Here is a 14,833-nt window from a genome sequence, read left to right on the forward strand (position 1 = left end):
TTCAAGACTCTCAAGAATTTCCGGTCCCCTGGATGCTCAAAATACCGTCTCACTTTGCAACCAGATTTAATACTCGATCATCCTCTCCTCTGTTGTCTGCTACGTGTTTAAGTGTAATTACTGCATTGATACTGTTAAATATAAATTAAATGTACGACAGAGACCTAGATGACTATTAAGAGCAGTCCACCAAAATCTTACTTACTTACTTAAGCCCCTGCTCCACTGTTCGAAAAACCCACTAACACTCGCTATCATCTGGCTTTTGTCTGCAGTGGGAATGGATACAATCGGCGTTCACTCTCGGTATTAGCGAGGTATAGCAAAGCAAGGTCATCAACAAAGTCTAGATCATCCAGCTGCATTGTGGTTGTCCACTTTGTGCTGCTGTGGTCTTCATTATCCAATAAATACCCAGATGGTAGAAGAGCGGGGGCATCGTACGGACCTTTTCCTGACACCAATTGTTCACGGTGGATAACTCTGCGTGATGTCTCTCTGTAACAGTTCCCATTTTGTTCGAGTCTCAGAGAAGTTTCCAGAGGGTGTTTCGGTCAACGATGTCATTTGCCGACTATGTTACAGAGGATTGCAATCTGGTCTACACATGAACTATTCTGCCGAAAGCGTGCTGGCTGGTCTCTTACCTGTGGTTTACCTTCCTCTACCAGGGTTGGAGTCTGTTATTCAGTTGTCTGTGTTTCCGTAGCAAAGATTTAGTTTCGTACAGGGAGCGGTTTCCTGACCCTACACCCAACCCTCTTTCTTCTCGCCAGGGCTTGGGAACAAGCATTGCCTCCAAAATCTAATCGTGTATTTGTATCCAGCATATTTATCCTGACCAGTTTTAAATATAGACTCAGCAGTCTGTTATGCTCTCGGCACTTCAGCCCCATTCATAGTATTTCGGCGTCAGTCTGGAGTCTGAGGGCTTTTCCACTGCATGGCCGCCTCCTCAGTGCTGGAGCCCAGCTGTGCAGCTGTCCTCAGCGCTGCTCCTTGACAAATGTGCTTTTGCCTTCGAGAAAGAGAAATGTTTTGTGTGTGTATGTGCGCGCGCACCTGAATGTTTTTATATATTTGCTATTGTACAAGTCCTGTGTGTGACAGGCAGTTGAATGCGCCATTGTGCTTTTCCCTCAGGTTGTGTGATAGCAATGCATCAAAGACCTTGCCAGTGGTGGCTTCTAATGGGTTTTAGATTCAACTTTTATATTATTATGTAAATAGGTGACTCTTTGATGTAGTATCAGCGCTGTCATCACAGGGGCTGGAAGGCTCTTATCAAGAAGACGTTGAGGGAACAAAAAAATGTTTCACCTGAAAGTTAATTAAAAAGCCATAAAGTAGCGGCTGCTCCTCAGTCTTGTTTGTTGGTCTGTCAGCCTGTTGGTCTGTCTCTCTCACTCTGTTTGTTCTTCTCCCTCTTCTCCCCCTGCAGCCAGAGGATGAATGGTTTCATTACAGTGACAAGTTCTGAGGCAGTCTCTCACTTCTTCTGTTGGCTCCCTTTATTGCCAAAGTATTTACATGCCAAGAGGAAGGGCTGTACTGTGGCTTGATGAAAAAGCACTTGAATTTAGACTTTTAATTTGTATACCATTCATTATTCTCTAAGGCATCAGGGGAAACTTAACTTATCCCTTCTCGGCTTCCAGCTCCTCCTCCCGGACCTCTCTCTCACAGAATGGGAAACTTCTCTCCTCTTCTTCTTTTTATTCAATGACTCTCCCAAAAGTGACGTTCCTCTCAGTGTCGTGTCCCATCGTTCGGAAGAGGGCTAACTTCAGCCATCATAAGGAAGATTAAATATGGAGAGCAAAGGGAAATGAGAACGCAAAGAGGCTTATGAATTAATGACTGTAGTTATTAGTGCTGTAATTAGATTTAGGGAATGGGCAGCGCTGCATGGTGAGACGTGGGGGCATGGCTGACTCCTTATCATTCACAGGATATCCTGTAAGTGTCAGGACAGTTGAGATGGAAAATTGAGCTCATCCATGCTTGTGTGATAGTACAAGTCAGGTCCGCTGTCCTCGCCGCACCGAGAGATGAATGTGCAGAAAGTCAGCTGAAGTTACGCTGGAGAATGGTGGCTTCATGTCAGCAACCTAGAAATGGGTTTTCAAGTGCTATGTACCATTTAATTTGGTGCCACATCAAAGTCACAGTGGAGAGGAGAATATGCAACATTTTAATTGCCTTTTTTGCTAGTTGCATTACAAAACTAAATTATACAGGCGATTCCAGCATCAATCATCTAATTAAGCTATTATGGTTTATCCATTAAAGCCCAGAATTTTCACAGATATCCAACAGAAAACATTATCTTAGTGAAGATTAGGTTTTCAACCCTCACAGTGGAAAATGATCTTGTCCCCGACCAATAACATGTCGTCATCTTCTTCCTCATCTCTGTCCCTGCTGACCCTGTTTCCTGTTCCTTTCCCTGCAGAACATCCACTTGGTGGCTAGCTGGCTGGGTTCGTTAGAGAAAATTCTGGAGCAGCACGCAGAGGGAAGCCACGAGGACTTCAGGGTGTTTGTTAGTGCTGAACCCTCCTCCACCCCCGAGGGCCACATCATCCCACAGGGCATCCTGGAGAACTCCATCAAGATCACCAATGAACCACCTACAGGCATGCATGCCAACCTGCACAAGGCTCTAGACAACTTCAACCAGGTAAAAGTCCAGGAGGCAATCTGAGAATAATAACCTCATCAGTGGTGGAAAATAACTAAATATTGTACGTACAGTTTGAGGTACCACACTTGAATGTTTTCCATTTAAACACTTCCACATAATTTAATTGGAAAACGTTGTAGTTTTTACTCATTTACATTTATTTGACTTTACTTCTCTGTTACTTTGTAACATTTTTTGAATGAAATACAACATGAGGTCATAAAATAAGATGCTTGGTTAAAGCATGAAATCTCTCAGGTTTCCAGTTACATTTGCTAAGTGCCTATTCTATTGGGATCTGAACTATTTAAGAGCTACAGAAAGAACATTTAGATACATGCTTCCTCTGAAGAACTCATTTCCTCTTTTGCAATGAGCTGCAGTTGAGACAACACATGCCCAATTTTCACTCCAGATTTCTCATCAAGTTGCCAATTTGTAGAAATGCAGCATGTAGAAGATGGTTGCAGTCACCTTTCTCACCTTGGAATTGCTGCTGACCCATAGAGGACAGATGTGAATGTAGCACATGCTAACGTCAACAGATAGTGTGGTTACAGTCTGTGGGAACATGGAGGTTTAACATGAAGACGGATAGATGGATGTTATCAGTGAGTGGCCAAAGAGTGTCATGCTGCTGGTCTGTCCTACAGGCGTCCTAGTCAGAATGGACCGGAGCGCTGCAGTGGACTCTCCTTGCTTTTCTTTACCTTATCACTTCCTCCTCTCTATCTGAGCATTACCATTACCCCAGTGCTTCTCTGCCAATGCATCTTCCTCTGCACCATTACCTGAGTGCTCGGCCCCCCCAGTCCATTTCCACGATTCTTAGTTTGCCGATGTCTATCTGCCTGATAAGTACTTCGTGCTTGTGAGCCTTGCTGTATGCAGGGCCTAAGGGAGGTCTGCTGAGGCAAGTATGGAGGGAGTATTCCAGTCATGTGTGCTCAGTGAAAGCTAATCAATGTAAGGCTAACTCTCTGTAATAGCCCACCCGCATGGCCAAAGCCAGCGCTAAGCCAGAGAAATGACAGTTTCTTTCCTCTTGACCTTTTCACTGGGAGATGCGTACAGCTACACTGCCTATTTCCATTCTCGGAAGCCTGTAAGATGGAGTCCGGGTGGGCTGATGTTAATGTCTAGCACAGTGGTTTCGGTTTTTACTGAGATAACAGTTTTATAACATTGTTGTTGCTGTTACGGATTTGCAATTCTCGGTTTGCTGAAACTGATCAATTCACTGTATCTGTCCAATTGTCACGTTGTTCAGACTCACGCACACCTAGAAGCTAATCTCTTAACCTATGTAAGTTTATTGATATTAAAGTGTTTCTTTCAGTGCGTGTTCATGCATGTGTTTGGTCATGTGTCTCTCTGCAATCTGACTGCATGTCGTTTCTCTCCAGTCCAGGTCATGAATAGAAAGGCTATGCATCTCTTTCAGCTGTTTTGAGCAGAGGAGTACTGTGCAGAATATAAACTAAACCTCCAATAGGGTGTGTGTGTCTGTTGTAGTCAGCCTGCACTGTAGTTGTGTGTGGCATCACAGGAGTCAGCTCCCAGGGCACTGCAGCTGGGTGAGTGAAAGGCCCTCACCGTGGCACTCACCATGACACATGCTGGAATAAAGAGAATTTAGCCTTCCCATTTCCATAGGGGTTATTGGCATGCGTATTTAACTGTCTCCCCCCCCCAGAGATCACAATGCCATTTATGTCCAGTTTTTTATTTGCCTGTCTGGAATAATGAGCCCCAGAGACTGTTGGAGGCTGAAAGCGTCTGACAAGTTGTGACAATTAAAAGGGAATCTCGTTGTAGGGTTTATTGCCATCGAGTCATCTCATTGTCTGTCTGTTAGTGCACCGCACCGCTGGGGACTCTAAATAAAGGAGATCACAGGGCTGCCTGCCACAACTTTTTACCTGTAACACACCAACTTGTCTCTGTTAATGCAACTGCACACTTCAGGAGGTGATTAGTCCAGCCTCGTTTAAATGTGTCTTTCTGTTGTTTTCCAGGACACGCTGGAAATGTGCGCACAGGAGTTCGAGTTCAAGAGTATTTTATTTGCTGTGTGCTACTTCCATGCGGTCGTGGCAGAGAGGAGGAAGTTTGGTCCTCAAGGCTGGAACAGATCATACCCCTTTAACGTCGGCGACCTCACCATTTCTATCAACGTCCTCTATAACTACCTGGAGGCCAATCCGAAGGTACGTGTGTTTCTGTTTTATTTGTATTCCTGTGCAAAGGATTACGAAGGCCACCGCTTGTAATCTTAATTGAAAATCTAAACACATGTGACCCCAGCTAAACACCACAGGCCAGCATCTAGCAAAGCAAGATCCCCTCTGTCTCTAATTCCCAGGTGCCGTTTGATGACCTGCGCTACCTGTTCGGTGAGATCATGTACGGAGGTCACATCACAGACGACTGGGACCGCCGTCTGTGTCGCACCTACCTGGGAGAGTATATCAAGCCTGAGATGATGGAGGGAGAGCTGTGCCTCGCGCCTGGCTTCCCATTGCCTGGAAACATGGACTATAACAACTACCACCAGGTGAGTCATCCAGGTTAGACCATATGAGGCCATTAGACCACCTGAAACATTAAATGAAGTCATTCCCTGATATTAGGGCAATGAATACATAGTTACAGTACAAGAAAATACTAAGATTCCACCTCTGGAGTTGTTGTCTCTGGACCAGCAGGGGTCCCCAAGGAACTTCTATGTGGCAAAAATAAATGTCGGTTTAATGCTGCTACAATTATGCTGCCTTTGTAGACTTTATTTTGTGCAAACTCTTTCGTGAACCCCTTGAATAAATGTGGGTTTCTGATGCTACAACATTTCTGTGGTGGTTTCTTCTGTTCCAGTACATTGATGACACCCTACCTGCTGAGTCGCCCTACCTGTACGGCCTCCATCCCAACGCTGAGATCGGCTTCCTTACTCAAAGTTCAGAGAAGCTTTTCCGCACTGTGCTGGAGATGCAGCCCAGAGACGGGGGGGCTGGTGAGGGCGGCGGGATGACGCGTGAGGAGAAGGTAAATAGGATGATTTATACAGTAAATCTATACTTGCAGTGTAAAGATGATTCGTGGATGAGCTGATATTGATATTTTAAAATCTCATATAACATATATATTTGTGGCTCATCGTACAAATCATGACCAGAGGATGGGGACACCAGGGCATTACAAGCATATGTGATTGTTGACCACCGCAGTCCAAAACCACAGGTATTAATCTGCTGCTGCAGCAGCTTCCACCCTTCTGGGAAGGCTTCCCAACAGACTGTGGGACCTGGCTGCTGGGATTTGAGGATGGATGTTGGCTGATAACATCTGGTTTACAGTCCAGTTAATCCCAGAGGTGTTGAGGTCAGGGCTCTGTGCAGGCCAATCAAGAACCTCCACTCTGGGAAAATCCTTTAATTACAGGTCAGGTTTTGTGCTCGCAGACATTATTATAAAGAAACAGGAAGGATTACATTTTTCCATATCTAGAAAAATTATAATAATAAGGACATGGTTTTACTTGTATACATTTGACTGATGCACACTGCACACTGTCCTTGACAGAGCTTAAACACTTATTAAATACATAATAGTTTGTAGCTCTACAAATAACAGTTGTGTATTCTTAACATCACTAAAGCTAAAGTATTACCGAAGATATTAAGTGAAGAGATTACTTCTAAAAGGTACTTCCTGTCAATACTTTCCATAGTAATACTGAATCATTACCTTGAGCAGGTTTCTCACCTTTCTCACATATTTACTGTAAGAATATAATAATACAGTATATGTGAACATTTCTGAGTCCAAACTCACATTCTGTTGTCTTTAGTAGCTTTAACTGTTCATTTCATTGATTTTTTTTTCTTTAAATTCTTGAGCCTGATTGTCAGCATGACTTTCACGTGGTCACTTTCTTACCCACAGAAGTCATCATCTTCACTATGTGGACAGTTGAACAGATTTGATCCCTTTACAATTTCCTGGCTTTAAGTGTGAGAAATGGTCTTATTCCACTTTGTCTGGCTTGATCGTGTCAGTTAAATATCTAAGCCATATTCTTAAATGAATATTAAACCCATTGGTTCCTATTTCTCAAAGAGATGTTTTTATTATTAACTTAATGGTTTCAATGAAGTAACAGTCTGAGGCCCCAAAAAAGCAAAACTTCAATATTTTACATTTAGGCAAAGATGAGAAAAAGTCTAATCCTAGAATCTATGTTTTTATCAAAAAGTTTTTCTTCTTTCCTCTTTCACTGATCGTCTCAAAAAATGATCTCATTTGATAGAAATAATGAAGCAGAAATTTCAAAGCAGGACTTTAACATCTAATGGAGTATTTGTAGATTCTTGTGCTGCTGCTTAGAGAAGATGAATACTACTTACTCCAAAATTCAGTTGGAGATCTTTGGTGGCTCTGGAAACTTTGGAACCCCACTGGAATATAAAACCAGCTTCTGTGGGTTTAAACAATGCTTTTGTGCAGCATAAGTTTGTTATGACAAACCCACTTGCAGGCCAGTGTGGCTTTAGGAGGTATAATGGTGGCATCTGAACTCAGCCCATGATTCTGATATGATATTCTTACTTTGAAAAGTCAAGCCCTCATACACAGGAGCCATCCTGAGCAGATATGTAAGCCAAGGCCTTTCACCACCACGACTGTTTCACTAAGCTGTGAGAAAAAAGGCCAAATCTTCAATGTGTGATGACAACAGGTGACATTTGCTTTAGCTGCTGCACACGGAATTGAGAATAAATTGGGACCAACTGTTTGGGGCGTCTGACAGCACCCAGGGTGATTTTTACAGGGATGGCATTTTCTGGTTCAGTGCCGCCCTGACACAAAGTTTAGTTCAGTGCAAAAGCTCAGACAAATATTCTGTCAGAGAGATTGTAGCCCTGCAAAACTCAATAGAGCGAGTGTGACTGTTTTAATACCATAAATAAGGGTCTAGCCTGTCTGACTGCTAGCTCTGTTAAATGTCCATTATGCCTATTAGCATAAAATGATTTATCATCAGGCGGATTTATCTTTTCTTAATAAGAACACATTTGCCTTTGACGTTGTCCTCTTTAAAATCGGCATGATTATATTTTCTTTAAATCAAAATCTGCAGCAGCTTTCTAAATTTCATCTGCACTTGCTTCAAGCATTAACATTTCCTAGAAACTTTATTTCCTATCAGTTGGATTTTGCTGAGATTTTATAGGTAACATAACAGCCTGCGGGTGGTGGAAATGCTGCAAAGTTTCAAATGGATTTTCAGATCTTGCAGTTGACTTTTAAGACACTTCTCAATACTATGTATTTATGAGTAAGACCTCTGAGTCCCATACCATCCAATACGGAGCTTAAGCTCCTCAGACAGGGGACTTTTACCTGTGCATGGCTGACAACTAGAAGTGGCAGAGCCCTGGAGCAATGGAACAATCTGCCTGAGGAAATCAGTTCAACAGAATCAGTGACCTCTTTTACATCTCTTCTCAAAATATAGAAACATTCAAACATAGTTTTATCAGAGCTTTCCTGCTTTCATAGTTTTTCGATTTTTTTGTATGTTTTGGTTTAAAATTACTGTGATTATCAGCCAGACACATTTTAACAAAGGCTGCAGTTGTTGTGTAGTTTCAATCTGAGCTAAGTACAATTCTCCAGTTAACATATTTGCATATCAAGCAAAGGAGACATCTCATGTGAAACCCTAGAAACAGCATTTCCACCACATGCAGGCTGTTCTGTTACAAGCTGAGCAAAACCAACTGATGGGAACTAAGTTAAACTAAGGTTCAGATTATTCATGCAGGAGTTGAACACATGATGTAAAGCTGATGATTACAAGCTGAGAGCTGCACAACACCGACAGACAGACAGACAGAATATTTTTAAAATAAGTATATTCACAGAGGCTTGTCAAACTGGTGACCGCACTTTATCAAAAGGCCTTCTAGTCTAGTATGGGGTATTTTTGCCAGTGCATGTTTTGTGTATTCTGTATACGTGTGTCCATTCCCTGATGTATTATGATGTGTGACCTTTCTGGCTCAGAAGCCTGGATACTCCTGTCCGAACAGATGACAGCCACGCAGAGCTTACCAATGAGGCCCACTCCCTATTCAGCGCGCTGAGTTGCTGCCAAACCCACATCAGATATTTGAACTGAAAAATCCATAGATATGATGACCTCATATCCTTTGTTCGGCACCTAATCCGTTGATTGATCGCTAATGCTGGTTGCCTTGGGAAAATGTTGACATAGACATTAGCTTTCATCACTTACCCACAAAAATATGATGTGAGCATTGATTTGCTGGAGGGATTAGACTGTTATTGAAAACAAAGAGCTGCTGTTGCAAAATATATCTTCATGAATATTTATGGGGCTGTCTATTTCAAACTGTAACAGTTTCTCAGGCTGTCATCTTTGGTATCACTGAGTTTGTCTGACACAGACAACCCCAATGTTTTCAATGGTCCTTTATTTCCAGCAGCATCCTCTCGTATTGCCTCTCCATTTTTATTTCTTTAATTGTAACAGATTACTCAAACAGTATGTTTTTGCTATCAGTTCTCTCATTGACACACTTGTTCATTCCATCACATATTATCAGGTGCGTGTGGTGTTAGAGGAGATCATGGAGAGACTCCCGGAGGATTTCAACATGACCGAGCTGCTGGAGAAAGCCGAGGAGAGGACTCCCTACCAGGTGGTGGCGCTGCAGGAGTGTGAGCGCATGAACTTTCTTACGCAGGAGATCAGATGCTCCCTTCATGAGCTCAACCTAGGACTGAAGGTGAGAGGATTGTGATGATGATGATGATATGATGATGATGATGATGATGATGGATTGATGATTGATGATGATAATCTACCTACTAAGGAAGGTAGGTACGCATATATCAAGAACTGTTCATCTTATTTGTTTCGCTCTTGGAATGTGTATTTTCAATTGCCCAGGGAGTTGCAGTGCTATGTGCAATGCTTTATATGGAGCTGAATTTCAATGCTTTTAATTTGAAAAATTGTGAACTAAAGATTGTGTTGATTGCTGAACAGACTTCTGAAATAGCCAACATGCAGTGTATGAAAAAATAACACAAGTTCAAATCATCCCATCATTATATAGACCGTCTCACAAAAGGTTTGCACTTTGTTATGAGACAAGAGTCAATGGCACAAGGAACGTCTCTTAAATAAACAATGTGAACCTTTCTTAGTTAGCAGACTAGGTCGGCTTGCTTGTTCCACTAGAATTCCCCTTGCGGGTTAATCCCGGTATTTGACTCACTGAGGTATTTGACTCACTGCTGTTTCACAAAAACTTGGATTGAATTCTCTTGTACCCCTTCCTGGCCTTAATGGAACTGATCTTCAATGATCTTTTTTATTTTCTTCAATTTGACTGATTCCAGCTGGATTTAAAGAGTTTCTTTGTCTGTCACCCCCACCCTTTAGGGAGAGTTAACCATGACCAGTGAAATGGAGAACCTTCAGAACGCCATCTTCCTGGACACGGTGCCTGACAACTGGACCAAGCGGGCGTATCCCTCAATGTCCAGCCTGGCCCTGTGGTTCACTGACCTGTTAGTCAGGATCAAGGAGCTTGAACACTGGTCCAATGACTTCGCCTTACCCGCTGTAGTGTGGCTAGCTGGCTTCTTCAACCCCCAGTCCTTCCTCACAGCCATCATGCAGGCTACGGCTCGAAGGTAGGGTTGGTTTTCACAGTGGCATCATACTTGTACGTTGTGATGGAAACCACTTGGTGTGACACTGCCAAATCTCCATGACAGGAATGAGTGGCCTCTGGACCGGATGTGTCTGCAGTGTGACGTCACCAAGAAGCATCGTGAGGACTTCAGCTCCGCGCCTCGTGAAGGGGCGTATGTACACGGGCTGTACATGGAGGGCGCACGCTGGGACACACAGGTACATTCATCCATTTCTGATTGTCGTAGAGTTTGTTTTGACATCCAGCCTCCAGGGAAGAGGTGTGAAAACAAAATCAAAAGCTGCACTCTTTTATTCACAAGCACCTTGTAGGGAAATCTTCCTGTACACATTTCTTTTGATGATAGATGGTCGACCAACATAGGTGAGCTAACCTCAAAATGCGTATTAAAAATGAGTCAAGTAAAGTAGCTTGAATATTCCTCCCCTTAGGGGCTGCCACATCCCCTTTGTGGTTTCATTTTCTCCTTTGGATCCTGCTTACGGTCAGCTCTCAGAGCGCAGTGCACTACTCAGATTCCCAGGGCTCGATCTATCTACATACATACCGCTACTGTATATGCACCCAGCTTTCAAGGAGCATCCCTGTAGACTTCTTAATTAGCGAATGTGCAGAGTTTGCACTTGAACACTTAGAACACCCTTTAGAGGAGTGGTTCCTTTTTCTTCATTAAAGTTGGAGACCCAGGCAAATAGACAGGCGGACAGACGGGCCTCGCAGCTTCTCCTCACAACCCCTCCTCCTCCTCCTCTTCCTCTTCCTCCTCCTCCTCCTCCTCCTCCTCCTCCTCCTCCTCCTATCTTCCTCCTATCTTCCTTCTCTTAGCCCCCAGGCCAGTTCTGTGCCACTGGCGGGAGTAGCCGAGTGTGAATAGTTAGAGTAAGCAGCACTCCATCTGTACTCTGTACAGCAGTAAAAGTCAAAGATTTATGATAAGCCTGCTCATCTATATTAATGACCCCATTCAGAATGGTTAAAGACAACAAAGACAGCTAGATACTGTATAAGATAAACACCTTGTGTGTGGAATGGATACCTACCTACTAGTTCCACAAACATCTGTCTGAATGTGGAACACAGGTCTCGTGCACCTTTCATCATTCTTCTAATGGACTTCACACTTGGCATGTGTTCTGTTAATGGCCCAGGGAAGTGCAGTGCAGAGTTCGGTGTGATTTGGACTTGAGATACGTTCAATATTAACAAACATTTAATAAACAGTAGCAGTCAGTGGCGGGGGCAGCGTGTTTACAGTCAGTCTGTGGACAGAGTTCAACATGTCTTCTTCTACGTCCTGCGGCAGGGCATTACAAGCAAACAGCCCATTTCAAACAGACAGCAATGCACAGAGAAAGCTTGTGTGTTTATGGGATGGCCACCACTTAGTGATGACTGTGTGATACAGTTTTACTCTCTCAATATGTAGTGAGTTATAAAAATATAAATAGACATCTGACGCAGTAGTAGCAGTGTATATAGCGTGTCATTAAACTAAATGTACAATGAATCTCAATGAGCCCACATGGCCTGCTTGAATATACCCATTATTTGTATTTACACACGCAGACATGAAGCTATTGGTCTTTAACAAGTCTTTAAAGTTTTATAGTAATTGCAGATGCAATTAGGGCTCTGTCCTCCGAGCTTTTCCAAAGTCATCAGGATTTACATTCATTCCTGAAAGTCACTGTGCGTGCTTGGAGAAACCCCTTTGTCAGGCACTAAGTGCAGAAGGATTAATTAATGAGACGGACCACTCTTTTTTCACTGTGTTTAGAGAGTGTGTATAAGACTTTCTCCACTTTTCAAGGGTACCACCATATCGTGTACAGCGAAGTGAAAGTCTAGCTCTGCTTGTGCCAGCTGTGATAAGTCGAACATCAAGTCTTTTCTCCTCCAAAGGAGCATTAGTCATTGTAGTTTCCATGGCAAGGACAGTGTGTGGATGAAGTTTTCAGTGAAGCTCAAACTAATTTATAACTTCCCTGTGCTCTGTGAAATGTTTCTGTCTCCCTCCGTCTTTCCCTCTTCATCTGGACCTTCTGTCTCTTTCAGACCGGCATGATTGTGGATGCCCGCCTGAAAGAGCTCACCCCAGCCATGCCAGTCATGTTCATCAGAGCCATCCTAGTGGACAAACAGGAGAGCCGGAACATCTACCAGTGCCCTGTCTACAAAACCCGTCAGAGGGGACCTACGTACGTGTGGACCTTCAACCTGAAGACCAAAGAGCCGCCCTCCAAGTGGACCTTAGCTGGAGTGGCCTTGCTTCTGCAGATCTAGCAGAGTTATCTATATATATATATATATATATATATATATATTACATTACATTGAACAGATGTAATAAAGTTACTAATTGAAATTCATGAAGTCAACATTTTAGGCCGACATTTCTTTTTAATGGAACTAACAAACTAGAACTGCTCTCAGTAGAGCACTCACCTCAGACAAGGTCCAGCAGTCCCCTTACATTAAAACAAGCCTTATGGCTCAGACCACATCATGTTTCTCAGCTACACATTGATACTTACTGGTTTCCAGTCTTATTTGTTACCATACACTGGCTGAAAAAAGCCTGCACCCTTAATGGAACTACATTCAAATCCACAAGAATCACATTTAGGGGGGGACATCTAAGAAGTCATTGATATATTTTTTATAAAGCTTCAAACATAATTTGCTAAGAAAACAACAAAAATGTTGAAAACCTCATATCTGTCACTGTTAAAGAAAGTGAACATCCCTGATGGATATATCATGTGATTATTAAAGTGCATCTAATCTCTGCGTCTCTTTGGCCAAATGTATTTCTGGTGTCATGTGCAAAGGCAGCAATTGTCTCCATCCACAGAAAGTGACACGTCTCATGTCCAGAGTGAAACCTTAATAACAGCAGTGAGTGAGCATCACTCAAGTCCCACAGAAAGTAGCAGCACAAGACCTTTTAGCCTCTGTCATTGTGTAGTTACATTGAATCCTTTTGCCATTTGAGGATTCCACAGTGTAAAAACGCCTTTTAACTGCAGCTGTCGGAGCCATTTAAACTCATCCATGACTGGTCTGGAGACTTTGAACTTTGAAGGGCTGTTTCAAGGTTATTGAAATACAAATGATCTGATGTGTTTGTGGAGAAACTGTAGTCGCTCTGTATCTGTGAGTCATTCAGTGAGGAGGTGTTTTAAATCTGTAGCTAGTTGGGAACACTGAATAAATGTAACTTATGCGCTTTCACACATTTTCTGTAAAACTACCTACACTGTACATTGTCTCAGAACATAACCATGTCTTAATTGATCATAAACTATATATATTTTATACGTGTCCTAGTATTTATACACTAATATTTTACCTTCTTCCAAGAAGTCTTCCGGAATAACAATGTTTTATCTTGTCGTGCCAGATTGTGCATGTGGTTTATTTTCACATACTCTACAATGTATTCTGCTTACGTGCCTATATGCAGTCGTTCCCCTATCTCCAGCTTCCAGTCTCCCAGTCCTGCCTCGTCTTTTCCAGGTCTTTAAACCAACTCTGTCCCCGTCTCTCTCCTCCTCTTCACTCCTTTCTTCCTCTCTCCTCCCCATTTGAGATTAAATGAACCCTCTCCAAAGCAGAAAGTGTGAAGCCTCATCAACAACGTTTACAGTGGAGGCACATGCACACATCACGCACACAACCCAGCTCTAAAATATCTTCCTTTCTTTCTTGCTCTCTTGCCGTCGCGCTGCCCAGGGCTCCTCTTTCTCCTGGTCATTGGTGAGCCTTAACAATGCGCCCAGAGACCGAGAGGCATGAGGAGGAGGAGGAGGAGCAGATGAGGGAAAAGTAGGAGGGGGACAGCAGTGACGCAGGATGAGACAATTTTGTAGAATTCCCAAATTACACCTTGGGGTGGCATTATGAAAAACGATTCTGTCTGTGCATTCTGCAGGGCCCATGTAATTATGACTCAGCACAGGAGAACGATTTTGGCAGTGATGATGTGAAGTAATGAAATATTGCTAACTTGTGTAACTAACCCTTTGCTAAGCCCCGTCACCATTCATTCATTCAGGTCTTTACACACAGGTAAACAAAAGCAGCTTCTCATTTCCAGGTGACTGTCAATATTATCGCCATAATTCCCTCTGCAGACATTTTACTGTTTCCAACTTTCTCATTTGAAAGACAGAATGCTCAGCTACATACATGCTGCAGCTCACGCTAAAAGACTGAGGCTAAAGTTGATTAGCCTCAGTCGAAGGTGGTCCCCGTCCATTAATGCTTTTGATTCCAGTAACGTGTGTGTGTGTGTGTGTGTGTGTGTGACCCTTAGTGGTCACCTGTGTTAGTGTGGTGTTTTAGGTAGATGGAGGAACATTTGTTCTGTGATTTGTCCACCTCATAGTGG

General features: G+C 43.0%; 1 protein-coding gene across 1 annotated transcript in view; it reads left to right on the forward strand.

Moving 5' to 3' along the window:
• Positions 1-13,370, forward strand: part of LOC124851044 (dynein axonemal heavy chain 9-like) — a 96,887-nt gene extending 83,517 nt beyond the window's left edge. The window contains 8 exon segments of the mRNA XM_047338455.1: positions 2,456-2,683; positions 4,705-4,896; positions 5,052-5,243; positions 5,561-5,731; positions 9,319-9,501; positions 10,164-10,417; positions 10,502-10,637; positions 12,496-13,370. Of these exon segments, the coding sequence (XP_047194411.1) occupies positions 2,456-2,683; positions 4,705-4,896; positions 5,052-5,243; positions 5,561-5,731; positions 9,319-9,501; positions 10,164-10,417; positions 10,502-10,637; positions 12,496-12,723 (1,584 nt within the window). The 3' untranslated portion in view covers positions 12,724-13,370.
• The last annotated feature ends 1,463 nt before the right edge of the window (positions 13,371-14,833 follow it).

Source organism: Hippoglossus stenolepis, chromosome 21 (genome assembly GCF_022539355.2).
Source record: "Hippoglossus stenolepis isolate QCI-W04-F060 chromosome 21, HSTE1.2, whole genome shotgun sequence".
In the NCBI taxonomy this organism is placed as follows: Eukaryota; Metazoa; Chordata; class Actinopteri; order Pleuronectiformes; family Pleuronectidae; genus Hippoglossus; species Hippoglossus stenolepis.